This window comes from Numida meleagris, chromosome 2 (assembly GCF_002078875.1).
Source record: "Numida meleagris isolate 19003 breed g44 Domestic line chromosome 2, NumMel1.0, whole genome shotgun sequence".
In the NCBI taxonomy this organism is placed as follows: Eukaryota; Metazoa; Chordata; class Aves; order Galliformes; family Numididae; genus Numida; species Numida meleagris.
The window spans coordinates 105956767-105975091 of NC_034410.1; the positions used below are offsets into that span (position 1 = coordinate 105956767).

General features: G+C 41.3%; 1 protein-coding gene across 16 annotated transcripts in view; it reads left to right on the forward strand.

The window, feature by feature from the left end:
• Positions 1-18049, forward strand: part of DTNA (dystrobrevin alpha) — a 177104-nt gene extending 159055 nt beyond the window's left edge. For 12 of the 16 annotated variants that reach the window (XM_021386433.1, XM_021386440.1, XM_021386448.1 and 9 more), the window contains 4 exons: positions 2876-2965; positions 3669-3837; positions 4597-4729; positions 14538-18003. In XM_021386433.1, coding sequence (XP_021242108.1) covers positions 2876-2965; positions 3669-3837; positions 4597-4729; positions 14538-14693 — 548 coding nt within the window. In that variant the 3' untranslated portion in view covers positions 14694-18003. Of the gene's footprint in view, positions 1-2875; positions 2966-3668; positions 3838-4596; positions 4730-8240; positions 8288-14537 lie in introns of all 16 variants that reach the window. The other 4 variants (XM_021386447.1, XM_021386434.1, XM_021386441.1 and 1 more) reach the window with 2 other exon arrangements.

Genomic DNA, 18325 nt, shown 5'->3' on the forward strand with positions numbered 1-18325 from the left:
AAGAGTGGTCAGGCACTGGCACAGGCTGCCCAGGGGGTGGTGGAATCTCCATCCCCAGAGATGTTCAAGAAATGTAGAGATGTCAGTACGAGTGACATGGTTAGTGGGCATGGTGGGTCTGGCTGATGGTTGGACTAGATGATCTTAGAGGTCTTTTCCACCCTGAATTAGTGAGTCTGTGATTCTGTGAAATCCACAACTGCGTTTCACTGTCAAATATCAACTTTGTCAGCTGTCAGACCTTGCTTTCCAGGCAGGCAGGTAAGCAGAAACTGGACAACTATGCCATTTAATGAATTCTTTTAGCCAGAATAAGAAAAGTTGTCATTGACCTCAGCAAAGCACTATCAGTGTGGTTTTTTTACATGAAAACTGCTAAAGAATCTATGCTACAACCATAGGATTAGTTCAGGTAGGAAAAGCTCTGTAGGCCACCACATTCCGCCCCAAAAAAGCCAGCTTTAAACCAAGATGCAGTCGTTCAGGACTTTCACCAGCTGAGCTCTGGATGGCTTCCATTGTGCATCTTTCACAGCCTCTGCTCCAATGTTTGACCCTGTCTCTTACGTAAATATTTTGTCCTCACATCTGAGTGTCCCTTGATGCAACCTGTGGCTGTTGTCCCTTGCCCTTTTGCTTTATGCCTCTAAGAAGGTCTGACTAGACTAAACAGGAACCGAGCCGGGAAGTCTCGGTGAGCCCTTCCTCTGCTTTTTCATAAAACTGCTGCAGGCCGCACCGTGTTTCTCATTTCTCATTCCACTGTCTTGTCAAGTAGGAATAAATTTTAAACTGTTTTGAATTTCTGGGGCCACAGGTTAAGTGATTATCTTGAATGCTGAAGAAAGCAAATAGCCCATGTGACCTGAATGAGGAAACAATTCCTTCTTTTTCTAATCTGCTTTCTTCTGAAGTATTTACCTCACTGCAGTTCTTTTATTTGAACAATTTTTGCCCTGTTTCAGTAGTACAAGTGAAAATGTAAGTGGGACTCTGGAGTTCCCCTGCTAGAGCAAATGTGTGTTTGTTGCTAAGAACCCAATTCAGCCCTCATGCAGCCCTACCCCTACACTTCACTGGGCACTATCTCTCTGTATCTTACAGCAAGGATCGAATCTATAGTGCAATGAAGAACTTTCTACTAGAGTCCTAGTCAATTCATGTATTGAACGTGTTTTACTTAGGCGTAGTTCCTAATCCCAACACACCAGGCTGATAGATGCCTCATTTTCTGTGAGAAAAGAAACAGTCAAGACGTATTTTTCTTTTTTGGCTGTGAAAAAAATTGACAGAGGCAAAAATGTGGACCACTAACTCCTGTGATGTTGTTAAACAATTTCTTCCAGAGCTAAGACTATGACAAATAAGATAGTGGCAACAATAATGTATCCATAAATAATACTAATTTGCCCCAGGCAAATGCTTTTAAAGCATATAGGTGTGTTTTATTCAAGAGAGAAAGCAATACAAAAGGTAAGTGATCACATTTAAAAACTGCAGCGTTTGATGAATATCTGGCTTTATGTCATTTACCACATTCCCTAGGCGGGGAGGTCAAAACCACAGAACCCGAAACCAGCCGCTCTGTCACATCTTGACATACTGTGTTCCATTCTGCACTGCGCCTGCAGAGACCTGTCTCCATATACGTAATGCAAACAAGCCGTGGTTAAAGCACTGTTTCTCTTGTGTTGTTTTTTTTTTCTCTGTAGAGTTTGCTGTAGTTTAGAGATACAAATCCGAGACAACTTTAGAGAGGGAGTGGCTGTCTGAGTGTTCCTGTGTATGTAAGAGAGAGATTAACTACTTTGATTTACACTCCAGGAACCATCTGCTAACAGTGGTATATTGGAAAGGAAAAGGGAAAGGAAAAGGAAAAGGAATAGGAAAAGGAAAAGGAAAAGGAAAAGGAAAAGGAAAAGGAAAAGGAAAAGGAAAAGGAAAAAAAGGAAGGAAACCTTAGGGTTTGAAGTTTTTAAAATGTATTGTTTTACATTCAGCCCATTCTGAAGAATCTACAGCAATTGAATCCTTGCAAGTTCCTGTGAATAAATCAGTCTGGAAGATTAGAGGTTCTGTGGGATATACTGATTATTCAGCCACAATAGGAGCTATGTTTGGGATCTGGGGGAGTGAAGCATGTGTTACCAACAGCCTGCTCCTAGGGGAAGAGTTTTTCATGCAGCTCACAAGAATCCTTCATGATTGATGATTAAGGGAATATTGCCAGGTCCAGCAGGGAAGCACTTCTAGATTCATTATTAAAAAGAGTTTAAAAGCAGCCTGGGGCTGTTAAGAGAGGCAATAGTGCTTCTTTTATTAAAAAAAAAAAAAAGGAAATTATGAAATATACAAAAAAATCCTTCAGCTGCAGCAGAGGCTGAGAGGGAACAGAGAAGGAAAATCCATATCAGTCTTGATGAGGTCAAGTGTGTTTCTTCAACATTTGCCATAATTATCTGGCAAATACCTAGCAATAATGGTGTCATTAAACAGAACTGTGGGAACTTACAGAAAACACTTCATTTCTTTCCTCCTCCCCCACAGACATTTTAAATGAGTTCATGCTGGATTTAATCTTCCAGGCCTAGTCTGCTGGTGTCACCGCACAAATGCAAGCTTGATGTCAATGAATAATCTCCACATATCTGGCATTGTGATTAAATGAAGCATGAGGGTAGGCTTCTGCTCTTGCATACAGCATAAGTAAATTAGGCCATTCTGGAGAGAACTCTTCTGCACGTGTCCCTCATAAGGTCTTTGATACCCTGAATCGTCACAATGGCAGCTTTCAGCAGGGTTAAAACTGCTTTGAACAGGAAAACATATGTCTTGTGAAGAATATTAACACTGTTTTGTCTGTCTCTTGCTTCAGGTGCAAGACGAAACTTAAGAAATGATTTGCTGGTGGCAGCAGATTCAATCACCAACACGATGTCTTCTTTGGTAAAAGAACTAAATTCTGGTGAGTGAGGCTGAAAGGGTGGATAGTCAACGCATTGATATTTCATATATATTTATAAAAAATTAGAGCTAGGAGCATGTAAAACAACAAAGAAAGCAGTATAATGTAGTTTTAAAGCTTTTTATGCTTATAGAAAAGGAAGTCCCCAGATAACAGCTTCAGAATACAGGCGTTTTGAAAGCCATGGTTTTAAAGATGCAGCTGAATGCAACAAAAATTCCTTGAGAAGTTTGCCACTGGTTTCTTAGGAAAATGGCCTTTTCAGGTAATTGTTGTACCTGAGAGAAAACTTTATCAGTGGCTGTGAAAGCACCCTAATTGATGGTAACTTTCCATTCCATAAAGAGAAATTTCCATTTAGAGAGATGACTGGGGTGGCATGGAAGAGGGATTTCAGTCTTTAGAAATTTCATTCAATATAGAATATGTAGGAACTTTTGTAAAATGCAGTATATAGTATACTCATGAAAATATCCTACCTGATAAGCCATATAAGCAAAAGCTTCACTATTCTGTCCCACCACAAGAAGACCATTAGATCTACAGATACATGTAGAATAGTATTCTACTACATTCTGCTGCATTCACGATGATGAGATGGCCTCCCTAAGCTGGAAAGACAGAGAAAGGTTTAGAGAAATAGACTGGTACACTTAATCTTATGAAAGTTAAATGGAAACATCTGTCAACTTTGGCTTCACAGAGGTGGGCAGTGAGACAGAAAGCAACGTGGATTCTGAATTTGGACGGACTCATTTTGATGACCTTGTTCCATCTCCAACATCTGAGAAGGCTTTCCTTGCGCAGATCCATGCCCGGAAGCCAGGGTACATCCACAGTGCTGCTGCCACTGGATCCATGCGCAGTGACATGTGGGTACCTGCTCAATTCACCTTTGTAATCCCACTCTCTTTCTGTTGAAGACAATATGCAGCATGAAATATTGCCTCACCCTCTCAACTATTGGAATACCCAAAAAAAGTCTAAATCCAAATGAGGACAGCTTTATGAGTAGATAGTAGTAAGCTACTGCTTTCAAGCAAGTACACTTGAAAGACCAGAGCTTAGGATGCCTTCAGGTGTGAGCTATCTCATGTCAACTCTAGGACACTTGGGCAGTGTGGAGACTGTGGGACAGCATTGCCCCTTAATATCCTCTGCAGTCCCAATCCCTTCTTATCCAGACCTAAGAGCCTGTTGGAGCACACTGAAAAAAGAAATGGTTTCTTTTCTGAAAAAGACAGAATGCTTTTTTATTGACCAATTGATCAACAAACCGATTTATTTTCAGAACTGGAGTCTTATCAATAGGCGTCTTTCCTATTAGTTTTAGTTCAACCTCTTACGCTTTGTTTTACTCGCAAAGCAGTTATTGAGGACTTCAATTACTCATTTCCATACACCCGAAACACCTTCAGCAGAATATGCCCTTTGGTCTACTTCATCAGTACAAGACCACTGGAGAGGGCAAATAACATCAGTGTTTTCCACTTCCAGGACATTATTACCTGGTGGTGCATGTGGCTGGAGCAAAGGTATCCTGCTGTCCTCAGACTTTACAATAAAGTGAGGTTGTATTCATTCTGAATGTCATTCATCTCAGGGGCCTGTTTATGAATAATTGTCTTTAGGGTTACAGAAGATGGAGATCCTTTTGTCAGAGCAGATGATGAAAATTATGAGAATGATTCTGTCCGCCAGCTGGAGAATGAACTGAAGATGGAGGAGTACCTGAAGCAGAAGCTGCAGGATGAGGCGTACCAGGTGGGAAAAGGAGCTGCCGATACATCTCCATAAACAAGAAATAATTACATGCCAGAGCTACCTAGAGCCTTTCTTATTCTGTCCTGGGCCCTGGGGTGTGATTTCAGTTATTAGAGCAGCCACATTCACAGAATCACAGAATTGCAGGGCTTGGAAGGGACTTCTAGAGATCATCATGTCCAACCCCCTGCTAATGCAGGTTCCCTACAATAGGTCACACAGGTAGGCGTCCAGGCAGACCATGAATATCTCCAAAGGAGGCTCCACAAGCTCTCTGGGCAGCCTGTTCTATGCTTTGTCACCCTCACTGTGAAGAAGTTCTTCCACGTATTTGTGTGGAACATCATATATTCCAGTTTTTGGCCGTTGCTCCTTGTCGTATCACTGCACACCACTGAAAAGAGTCTGTCCTTATCCAGCTGCCTCCCACACCTTAGATATTTATAAATATTGAGCAGATTCCCTCTATCTTCTGTTCTCTAGTCTGAGTAGACCCAGGTCTCTCAGCCTTTCCAAAAACTCCAAATTCTGAAAACTGTTGCTGTTCTCTTCTGTAGGCGTGTGTGCATCTAGCTTTTGTGCATGCCCAGAAGGACCACACTTGAGGCTCACAACAGTAGTCTTTATCCTTACCAAGGCCTCAGGTGGGCCAGAACTGCCTCTGAGCTTGTTCTCTGCCAGTTCCTGCTGCGTCATTTAGACCTCCGTGCTCCATATCACAGAGGCTGGCTTGTGGTATTAAGCCAAGCTCTTGTTATATTTAGATTTTGTTTTCCTCCAGTGGTGGAAAACATTCATAATGGTTTCTCCACTGTGAACTGAAGATTAAATACAGTCTGTGTGTCAGTGCCATTGTCATTTTCAGAATCTAGAAGGGAGGAGAGGGTCTGGAATGAATTATATCCTAGAGAACCAAGTATTCAACAAGCGTCTAGTATACTGGAGCCTGGGGATTTGTCATTAAATGCCCCCTGAGGAAGTTTTCAAAGGGCATTTGTTTGAGAGTCCAAGAAAAGCTAATTTGACAGAGGGGCCTGAAATTCTGTAGATAGCCTGTCCTGCCTGTGCAGCGGTCTCCACTTCTGCCTGCTGTAATAAACTATCACCATTTTTTAAGTTATTCTGACTTGGATCGTACTAATATAAAACTCACATCTTGTAATAATGATAGTAGTAATGTTTATAATAGGACATACCCAATTCAGTTACTAGGGAGCAGGTTTAAAGCAAGCAAGAATAAGTCTTTTCCCACATGGTGGTCAATTAAAATTTGGATCTCACCACTATGGAGTGTAACAGAGACCAAAAGTATAAATGTGAAAAAAAAAAAAAAAAAAGGATTTAGCTGATATTGAGAGACCAACAGTACAGAAATCAAATTCAAAAGCACCTTCCAGACAGCAGATTTGCTGGTAGGTTTTCTGTAGTGTCCACTGATGGTCACTTCAGAGATGGGATTCTGGGACTGATAGGCTCTTCATCTAATAAAAAATGGCAGTTCTTGTAGTTGCCTCTTCTGCAAAGCTGCTAGGATTAATTAGTCTTAAAAAGTTCATTGCCTCATATCAAAATTGCAGGTATTTTTGAGGTTGATGAGCATCTACTGGGGGCTTGTTTACCTCAGTCTGCTACAGGCTCATGGTAACCTGCCAAAACTCATTTAATTGCAAAGGTCACTAAGGACATGGTGACAGCAGCAGCAGTATTGTTATGGGATATATATACTAAGGCAACAGTGGATGACATGGGTCTTTTTGTCACTTTTTTTTTTTTTAATCCAAGCTAGGAAATGACAAAAATGACAGTCTTTAAACTTCTGAACAAGATGAGCTGCTACTGCTGGTGTAACAGAAAGTAACTGTCAGTTGCTAAGAAGGAATACATCCACAGTGACAGCTATCAAGCACCAAATAATAAATGTTATTACTGCTGGTAAAAATTCTTTATCTGGAAGGGGTGGTAGGCCAGTTTGACTGAACTTCGATTACACTATGGAAGTACAATATACAGTAACAGTGTTACACGACACACAAGTTACAACGAGATTTTGTACATGCCCAAAACTGAGTACACAAATACAATGCAAAATAAGGGTATTCCTTGTGTAGCAGAAGTGGCAAATGTTGCTAAATAGACCTGGATGTTACTCTTGCTTCAGTTAAGAATAGTTTTTTTTACTGTCTTCCAACAACATACACAGAAGGGGAGGAGATCTCCTTGACGATGTCAGAATAAAACTCCTCTTAAACTTAGGTCGGGCAAGGCTACACCCGAGTGAACGGAGGCAATAGAAAATCCTTATTCTAGACAAGTTCAATTTAAGAGAATTTTTCCAAAAGAAATTTTTTAATGTACTTCACTGTCTGTCAGGTTGTCAGCTCCTATCAGGCAATTATTTGATAGCAGTAACTTAGAAGTAGAAACTATTTTTAGTTGATAACCACAGTCCCAAAGGATGCAATGTGTATGAGAGGTCCTTCCTACTATATCTGATGCCCTTTTGATTAGGGAACATGTTTAAGCAAGCAAAATTATGTATTAAGTTAGTCGGAACCTCCAGGGTGACTGGGAGTTGGTTGGATAATATCACATACTGCTCCTGAGACACACGCTTTTGCCTTGGCTTGCTCTCTGTGCTTTGCAGTTAATTTGTGGTGTTTTGTTATGCTATTCCTTTTTCCACTATTGTCACTGGTAGTTCCTAGAGACGAAGCCATGGCTTGCTTTCCACTTGAAAAAATGAAAGAAATCTGGAAAATTACCGTTTTAGGGTATCCTATTGAACAATAGCCAGGTGAACTATTCTCCTTATGCATAAAATCATTGGAATTTATTACAGGCTATTTTACTGTTTGTACCCATGTGTACACTGAATTCATCTGGATAGCAAAAAAATAACTGGTGGCTGTAGCTGTCATAATGAAATTGTCAGCTGAGATAATCTGCGAGGGAGAACTCCTACTAAGGTTACAGAATGGTAACCTCAGTAACAATATGGTAACCGTTCTTACGTTATTAAAGATCTCACTTTTTGTGAAAGCAGCACATTTAGAAAAATGTGTAGATGTAGCCTAGCATGGAAAATGGTTGGTCAAAACCCACTCTTGCTATTTTGTGTCACCTTGTCTTCAAGCAAAATTTTCAAGCAAAATTCTGAAGTGAGCAGAACACTCAGGATGCACAAGGGAATCTGGGGCAGGGAACCTCTTTCTCTCTCTTTTTTTGAAGCATGTTGTAAATAACAACTATTTGTACCAGAAAAATCACATTTGGTGCACAAGAGTAAGCAATAACAGTGCTGATGCTCCCACATCTGTTAGCAGTTGTGTTCTTGTTAGTCTTTTGCTGGATGTGTTGTGTAAGGCACTTTTCATTGGGTTTGTTTTCTGGGTCCGTAATTACAGTCTTTATTTCTAGGCTTGTGCATGGCTTTCTTCAGAGTAATACACGACCTGGCTGCTCACTGGCTTAATTTGTCATGTTCTTGTTTTCTATCCTTTGTTATCTACAGGTCAGTTTGCAAAGTTGAGTGCAATATCCTTCTCTCTCTCCTCTCAAGTAAGTATCATTATAACTGAGAAGAATGTTTGGAATGAATCCTCATAACATGTATTTCAGTTGCAAAGCAACTTGTACTGCCGAGTGTACATGATAATGCTGTCTCTTTCTTCTTTTAACCTGTATTAGAATGCCTAGGAATGTCACCAAATCATTTCTAATAATCTATTTGAAATATGGTCCTGGAACCAAGGCCTCATGTTACGCCACCACCCTTTTCATCTTTTTCGGTTGGTGGCCACAAGAGTGAGAATACAGAGTTTTCATCTCTGGAGATGTTGGCAAGTATATTAGCCAGTGCAGAGGAAGCATATACAGTGGATAAGAAATCAGATTACATTTCAGGAGACCTGAGTTTAATTCCTGCAGTGGTTGAGTCTTCCTAGTGTAAATGAAATAAACCATTTCTGGCAAGACCAGAACATCTGCTGTAGCGTGGGAAACAGGAGTTAGGCAAACATCAAAGAAAGCCATCCACCAGCTGCTTAGTTGTAGATGTGTCTTCAGATGTGTTGTGGAAGTTTAAAGAGCCCTGATGCAAAGGTACCCATCTACTAGCTAGAGTCTGGCAATTCGGAGATAAAGCAAGTTAGTTTATAAGTTCCCCGCTGGCCCATTTTCAGGTCATGTTCTTCACACATGTCAGCCTCACTGAGTTTAATGCCAAATTCAGCAGTTGCATTTTTACTTGGAAACACAGACAAAGACTATTTTTACGAAGTAGCCTGTTACTCTGAACATTTCCCTGGGAAATGGGAGGCCCACAGGCTTACTTCTTGCCTCATCTGAATCTGTGATCTCTGCTTTTCTGACTTCCAAGGGAAAGTGCAGTCCCCTGCAGTGAGAAGTCCACTGTCAGTCAGTGGTGGGAGCAGGGTGATGTTCACACCAGCAAAGCCAACGGGCTGCGCTGTGCCAGCTATAGCAGGAATTCATCTTGCTAGATTTTGGATGCTGTGTTTTATGCTGGAGGTGCCAAAATTTCAGGAAAGGCTGAAGCTCTCCTTATTTAGATGGCAGTTTTGTTAGCAAAACTTGACCTACTGTGATTTGAATGTGAAAGTGTGGGCCTTGGTAAAGCAGCTGCCAGTCTTGAGTGTTTAAAGCTGTTAGGTATTTCTGAAGCATCTGCCTCAGTGTCTGTAACAGCTAAAGCAAAATAAATGGATGTGAAGAACAAACAGCAATACCCAGAGTACTATAAACACCAAATAACTGCTCATAAAATTTTCTCCTAACATTGCCCCTCAGGTTACATTCATTTTCTCAGTAGTCCTGTTAAAAATGTGAGCTGAGTAGAGTTTTCTAAACATAGACAGCCTGAGAAGCAAGTTTTCTTTGATTTTGTTGTACTTGCCAGTTACAGATCATGTCGCTTGAAAAGGAAAATAGATCTTTCAACAATAATGTACATATAAACTATGTGTATAATTGAAATGTTATATATAGCTGGGTTTAATTGCAATCATGAATAACTGACTTTCATATCATGTGCATTTTATTCAGTACTAGTATTTCATAGTCTTGGAAAAATAATTGTTCGTGCCAGACAAAATGTCTAAAATGCCGATGCTGTTTATGTTGGGTTCTCGCTTGAAGTTTACAAATTGCATCAAGACTATTACTTCAAAGATAATACTGTTCAGTCAATAATGATAAAAGTATGGTCAATAGTGTATTGCCCATATGTATGAGACAGAAAGCCAGCTGGGAGGGGTTCGTATCAATTCATTATAGCATCATATGAATGACGTTACCACTGATGGCCAGCCACAGGCTTTTGTTCATTTCCTTATTTATCAGTCATGGATATCAGTGTTGATGTCACTTGATGAAGGCTTTTTGTATTCTATTGCATATGCTTTTTTAGAAGTGCTTAAAATGTTCAGTTCTCCTGAATAGATTTTGAAAAAGCATCTGCTATTACAAGATCCCAAGAGATCAAGTGGTTTGAGTGATAAATAAAATACAATTTAATCATGTTTTGAGTCTATTTTGTGTGTTAAATGCACTTGAATAGCACTTGGTTTGTTCTTGATAGAGTAACAGAATGAATTTGAGCTTGTTCTCAGCCAGCACTAGGCAGATCTCAAAATGCAGCTTCAACATTATTTTGCCTTTATCCTCCTGGTAGGAGTTGCACTTTTCACCAAGGATGGCCAATGGGAACAGAAAGCCTCCATCTCTGAAAGTGCTTAAAATGTTGTCACTTTCAGTTAAGAGCTGTCAACTTAAGCAGTGGGTGTGCTCCGTCAAGACCTACAATTCCCTAGATTTTATAATGCTTTCTGTAGTGAAAAAGCAACATTTTCGTAGGTATCATCTAATTCATTTATATGCATTATTCTAACAGAAAAAGAGATGTAAAAAGCTAGTAAAAACAGTTATATAGCATCTCCTTGAAGGGGAGTACAGGAAAGAGTCTGAGAGGTTTTGCTGTCAATTTGTTTTACTATGATGACATTGATGTCATTTCTTTGTTGACAGAAAATGTGATGATTTAAGCTGAAGACTTAGTTCCATTTCCACTCTAAAACCTTTGACTCAGTCGTAACCTTATCAAACAGATTATTCTGGTGGCTAGGGGTGACATTTTCCATTGTAGAGGTGACTGAATGGTTTGTATGGAAACAGGCAGAAATTTCTCAAATATTCAACCTCCAAATCGTCTCAGCTTTTTGTTAAGAAGAAGTCACTAAAAAACAATTGTTTATTCAACTTCACTCTTTTTCCAGGACAGGAGAAGTCTCTGTGAGTAGCACTATTAAATTTTTCTCACCTTTTCCCTTTGTTTTTGAACTCTGCTCTCATGTTTGCCAGCAGTGATTACGAATATTGCTGAACACCAAGTGAGGAAACCCACGGGTCTCGGAAGATGGTGTGTCAGTTCAGCCTGCTGGGTGTCCACCAGAGAAGGGCTGCTGGTCAAGCCAAGGGGCACAGTGTGACAGACAATTCATTTTAGTGCTGTGAAGGCATAATAGCCCTGTATCTCTTTTTTTTTTTTTTCAGGGAGAGATGTAAGATTTGAGAGCTAGCCTGTGTTTCACAGGCCGTTGACATTTTCAGCCCTTTGCAGTGTAGATCTAGGGTCCAAGTTAGATTACTGGCCCACAGTTAATGGATGTCTAGTTTTCACATTTGCCATGCCCACTGCCTGAGCTCACATTTCCCAGCCATGCCCTGACCTGTTTTCGGCTGTAGGGTCCCAAACCCTGCCAGTCAGAGCTGACGGATTGCATCCAGTGGCTGGCAACCCTGCCCATGGAAGGGGGTTTGAAACGAGATGATCCTTAAGGTCTCTTCCAACTCAAGCTGTTCTATGATTCTGTGATTTAAAGTTCATGCACTAGTGCTCATTCCTAGCGTGGGCTTCAAGCCAGAAGCTTAGGAGCTCGTAGAGGTGTAGGTGTTCTGTTTGGCTGGGCCCTCTGGAGGCCCAGCTCCAGCATGAGATCCTGTCAGATGTGGCTTTGTCTGTCAAAAACTTAAAGACCTCCCTGGATGGAGATTTCGCCACCCCTTGGGGCATCCTGCTCCAGTGCAGCATCTCCCTCCTCGCAATTTGTTTTGCCCCAAAGTCCAACCTGAACCACCCAAAATGCAATTTGTCTTTCTTTGTCTTTTTTGTATACTCCATCACTATAAAGCAGATTTTGGCTTTGTTATCATATAACTACCCCCCAGACAGGTGCTAACCGATCCTCCCTTGCTGCCTCTGCCCAAGCATAAGCAAGCCCAGTTTCTTCAGCCCTGTCCTCATAAGTCAGTGATGCTGTGATGGAGATGCAGATTACAAACCCTGGATGAGCTAATCTTATCAATAAGGCATAATCCACTAGCAAAAGCATTTGATTTTTTTCTTACTGACAGAATACATAAAAAGCAGCATTATGTGAGCCGTCCCACTTGAAAATAACAGGAGGCTGGCAGCACAGCATTTCTAAAACTGTGTGCTACTTTGTAAGCTATATTTTGTTTCTCCTCTTTTATTTTTTCTTCTAAAATCCTCCTCTTCTTAGCATGTAGGTGTAAAAAAGCTGTAAGAGAACTGTGACCAAGTTAACTGTGAAGAAGCAGCGTTAGTTTTTTTAATTTAGTTTTAAAATTACACAAGTGACAGGGATGTTTTTCAAAAATCTCTGAATGATATGTAGCAGAAAAGAACTTGTGGGTTAAGTTATAAAAAAGACTGAGGAACAGTTTTATAATGTAACAAATTGGAATTAATTCTGGCATTTCCAAAATGCTGCCATGAATTTAGAGTTATGAGGTTCGTCAGTGCTCATTTTTTCTTTTATGGAAACCTCTCTGTCCCAGTGCTGGACATGAAATAGAGAGAAGTCATGAAAGAATGTAGAATAACTCTCTCCCTACTCAAAAAGTAGTTTATCCAGAAAATTAGAAACAAAACTAGCGACTCAACAGTACTATCAATGCGTCTTCACGCATCTGACATTCCACAAGCCATTCTTGCTTTGCACTTACAGCTATAATGATTCCATCAAGAAGTATGAGATGTACCTATATTTACATAACCTTTTAGTTGATTCAGTAAAAATTAGTCTCACACAGCTGAGAACTGACCTGTGCCATGGCTTTTGGTTGCGTTTTTTGGCTGTACTGTGAAGAGCAAGATGTTCCTTTCTGAAGCTTTCCAAATTAGTTTGCACATTTAAGTGGTGCAGATGCATGCCTGATTTTTAAAAAATCTTCCTTGAAATGCACGTCAGAAATTCTTTGTGAACCTCTCATTATACTTGGAATGCAGGTTTCCTTTTCATCCATCAACAGAATGTTAATGTTAGGTCTTCTGTAACTGCCTGACACACAGAGATACTAAATTAAGATCATCATGCCATTTGACACGCTTAGATATTAAGGAATCGGATGGAAGCGTTTGTGCTTGAATAATTAATACAATCAAATGGTGCCAGGAAGAAGAAGTAAGCTAAACTACCTGACCTTTCTTGATTCATCAGATTTCATTTAATTCTTCTTTGCTAAAACCATTTGCATTTCCTCTCTCATCTGGTAGAGCAACTTTATTCCTGAACTGAGTAGAAAAGAATTCATGTCGGTAGGGTTTGGTCTTTTATGCTGTTACTATCAGATCTCATGCAGTATGAACCGGATCTGTGAGATAGATCAAGAGAAAATGGATGAGTTCCTAATCTCTGAAAAGGGATGAGAAAACAGTGCCTTTAGGGTAGATATGCCGAAAGAAAAGGGTTGCAGGTCCTGACGTAGTTCAGAGTGAGCCATGGTTGCCTATTAAGCATTTTCCATTTTCAGCTGTATAAGATATTTATTTGTTCTTCAAGACACAACAAAAGAATAAATTGGTGTGCCAGTAGAACTGGGCTGTTTGTGATGTGTTGCACCCAGAATCACCCTGTGAAGTAACTGCGTTTCTTCTTAGACATAGCAAATTATACCCAAGCCTAAATGAGGACGGGACATTTTCACATGAGCGGAGGCTCATGGTGGGAGCTGGCGAGTGGCTGTTAACTGAGTGACTCAGTACCCTGTGCTCAAGGGGAATAATCCATGGTTTGGCTGCCAGTAATCTAACTGTAGAGAAAGCTGTAAGGTTAAAGTGGAAGGGGAGATGGAAACATCTGCAAATCTGTGTTAATGTCGGTTACCCCAGTATCCTACATGAAAAGCTCAGAACAGTCTTCTCACCATGGTAGGAAGAGGCGGCTCAGGGTAGCCCTTATTGCTCTCTGCAGTGACCTGAAAGGAGGTGGTGGCGAGGTAGGGGTTGGCCTCTTCTCCCAGGTAACAGTGATAGGACAAGAGGGAATGGCCTTAAGTTGTCCCAGTGGAAGTTCAGGTTGGATATTAAGAAGAATTCTGCAAAAGAGCGGTGAGGCACTGGCACAGGCTGCCCAGGGAGGTGCTGGAGTCACCATCCCTGGAGGTATGCAAGAAATGTGTGGATGTGGCAGTGAGGGACGTGGTTAGTCGGCATGGTGGGGATGGGCTGACGGTTGGACTAGGGAATCTTGGAGGTCTTTCCAAGCCTTAATGACTCTATGATCGATTCTGTGACTCACCTGGGCAGAATTACTTTTTCTTTTTGATTGTTTCAGGCATAGCCACAAGAGTTGGCCAGCTCCTCCCTTTCTTTTTCAAGCAGCCTGCTCTCTCTCCGCTTGTGGGTGTGCTTGTGTGGGTGTGTACACACATGCAGTGTCTTCCACTGGCTCTTTTTAAAAAAGTTTCCCTAAACGTTTCTCAACAGGCAAGCTGCAGCCAGACAGACAACGAGAGCTACGTAAGAACTGACGATGAGGAGAGCTGCTTTCGGACAGACGATGAGGAAAGCTTAGCTGCAAACTTCACAGAAGAATGGAACCAAGAGGTGCAGCGTCTCTTGACAAAAAAATCCCATAACTAAGTTCTGAGGACTGTAGCACAGTACTTTTGTTCTAAGAGTTGTAGTTTGTAGATGTGTGTTTTGACAAAAGACTTTTGTTTAAAGCTAACTTATATTAGCTACATCTTCTGTAACATGGCTCATTACCAGTGAAGAATACAGACTGAAGTGCATACTGCTGTTACAAAGGATGGCAGTGTTAATAACTCACATAAACCCTTTGCACATGATATTGAACCTGTTCAGTTTACAATGACAATACTGTTTATAGATAGAAATTTGATTTCTGAATACTTTGAGATTTTAGTAGCTCGGTTTACTATACACTGTACATTTTTTTCCACGGAAGAAATAAAAAGCTGCGATTACGCATTAACACTGAACGATTATAATCCTGAGTGTATATATCTAGTAGCCCAAAAATCAAAGTACCGAACTATATTTGCAATTTGTTTGCAAGTCTTTAAATTAAGACTTACACAAAATGTACTAAAATAATAATAATATAATTAATAATAACAATGAAAAAAAAATCTCTAATTTAGGGCTAATGTGTAACTTAGGAATGTTTCTTTCAAAATAATCTAACAAATCAGCCATAGAAGTTAGTGTAAATATTTTTTTTCCAAATAGATATCATATACAAAAGGTGACATTCAAATGATATAGAATCTAGTTTTTAAATCAGCACAGATCTTCTTAAAACTGTGAACTATGTTTTGAAATACTCGTTGCTAAAGCTGTTTATAAACCACAGGTGCCATAAGATCCCTGAACTGACTGATGTTATGTATAATCTTCCACGGTATTGTTTCATTGATGTTTTAGCTTTAGTAAGCATGTGTTCAACAAATCGTCTCTTTCCATTCCTCTGCCCCTCCGACTCACCCACTCCATTACGTTATTTTTGAGGCCTTCAGCTTTAAATGTACAGGCTTAAAGTGCGCTTGCAACTGTTCTCTTTTGATTTCCGAATGTGTATTGCCTTAGCCAGCCACCAGATGTTCTGCATGCACTCTTGGAAATGTGTAGTGAGACTCTTTCAGAGCTGGGTGGAGAATTAGCTATCAGTGAAAAGCACAAGAGAAGCGGTGGGTTTTCTCGAAAGGACGGGCATACAGTTGCAGAATTGGAGTTTTGTCCATTTTTGTAACTCAAGTGTAAAGGCATTTCAGGAGAAAGGGGACTTAGCGGCTGTTTGGGATTAGGAAGTGAGACTGCTAGCTAAGAAGTGTTTGCTCAGCTGTTACTGCAAACCGAGGGACAATTCTGAGCAGGGACGGACTCAAAACAGCTGGAGTATCCCCCCCGCAGCATATTGCTTGGAAATAAGGCTTACACCTGCATGGCAGGTCACAGGCCACGTGGAGAACCAGCCGTGTCCCCAGAGCCAGCCCAGGGACAGCTAGACCAGAAGCAGGGCGGGAGCGCCAGCACAAGGCAGCACGCTGGATGCACAGCCTGATGGAGAAATGCAGTGCGTTAGCCTGGGACGACCTCTGGGCAGGTGTAACTTTACTGCACTGATACAACATTGCTGCTTCTGAAGTGACACTGTCTAGCAGCCCTGAGAGCAGTAACGTTTCATACAGGTATTTACACCAGCACAGTTTGCCTACAGCAAGTGATCAGTTAGCGATCTGGAGCAGGTGAACCTGGTTTGTCTGTCCTCTCTTTCGTGGTCACGTGGATGTATGCTGCCATATTTACGTGAGATTGCTGTGTAGCTCAACCCCGTAAGTTCACTTGATGCTTGCATGCATTCTCTAGGCTTATGGCTGTTTCCCTGGACACAGTGTATGATGGGATGAGTATCTGTATGAAAGAGCTGCTGCCATTTTTCACTTTCATATCGCATTATTGCTTATGCAGATCTCTTGTCCACACCTCCTTGCACATCTGGGCTTGGCCTCAGACATCCGAGCGGATTCTGAGGCATCCCGGTACCCTCATGTAAAGTTTTCACTTCTGCAGCCACTGGTCCTTTCCCCAGGATATGTGCTGACCTGGCAAGGCCTGCACCGTGTCCTGATGCCCCTCCTCCAGCCTCCTCTCAGGAATGGGTGAGCCTCCACTAGTGCCTAGCACTCCATGTTTAGAGCTACTCCAGTGAAACTGTAGATGTTGCTGTCAGCTCAGGATTCCAGTCGAACATTTCCTGAACAGAGATAGAACAAACGAGTTAGAATGCAGCTATGTGCAATGGCTGACTAATTCAACCCATGTCATGTTTAACTGTACCCTGAGTAGTAGTTCCCTCCCGTCATCTTCATGTCCGTGTGATCATTATCACTATGCTTAAAATAGACACAATAGAATAAATCCATCGCAAGGGCTTCCGGACTAGGAGCAATGAGGGAAGCTGGCGGATCGCACGCCTTTCTGTCAGGCTGGAGTCAGCGGGGCCATCCCCAGCAGAGCTCTAGGTCCCTGCCACCCTGGAGCTCCGAGATGAAGCACCCTTCACTCGGCTCTCCAGACATCTATTTTAAGCATTTCCCAACTGTTAAGCTGGCTACGTATTCACCCAGCTGGTCTTTGTCTGCTTGTTGAATATTATTTTGATTGTGGTTTGCGGTCATTAAAGCAAACAGAGTTACAGAAGAGGTCCTCGGCGTGGGCCTTCTCTTAGCTCCCAATGGCCCACCACAGCAGTCGAAACTCTGGGTGGTTTTACTGTCACTGGAGGGAACCAGTGGTTTGGATTCAGGAGACAGGGATGCGAAGATGTATAGGGTCCTCGAATGTCCAAAGCGAAGGTGGTGAATGGGTTGTCTGTAAGTAGTAATGTTAACTAAACTGCATAAAAAGGTGTGTGGCCTTTGTTGTGATATAATATGTATTTTCTTATATGCATGAGCCAAATTGTTGCATCATAATTTATCATGTGTGTCTGCCTTTACTTTCAGTCATCTTCTCCCATCTTTATTGGTTCTTGGCAATTACTGTAGATAGACTTTGTAAATATTGCAACCTCGGGTTGCTGTAATCACGTTGGTTCAATTCAGCAGACGGAGCTGTGAACAACGAGCACTCCACTGTGTCCTGAAGGCAAAGGGCATTTTTACCTTTGAACCAAAAACAAACGTACGAAGAGTTACATCTTGAGGCTACTAACTGCAAGACATTTTTAAAACTACTGTACTTGACACCACTTGAGACAGATACAGAGACACTAAAGATGTCACGATATTCATTGGTATTGTAACAGAACTGCTATTGTATGGGTTTTTTGTATTGCTGTTAAGTATTGTTTTGTGTGTGTGTGTTGGAACCTACTGGGGACATGTTATATTTTGAAGTGATTAAACTATTTAATTGTGTGTCTATATTTTGGAATGGAATTATTTCTTCATTAAAAAGATTTTTAAAAGTAATCTACGGAGCATCGTGTTTCTGGCTTGTTTTGGTTTCGAAAGCCCACAGAGCCCGAGGACAGGCGTTTTCTATAGTTCCCCTGTGCTGCAGCAAGCAGCCCTTGCTAACTGTCTAGTTAATTACACCAGAGTGGGCTCGCTTAGAATGGAAGCACTATCAGTGTGTCAAAAATATCCTGCAGTTCTTATCACGGAGTGAAATATCCCAGTATCTGGGAAGCGGATAAAACCCAGTCTCCTTCCAAGCTGCCTGCTGTGGTAACCTATAAATCAGCC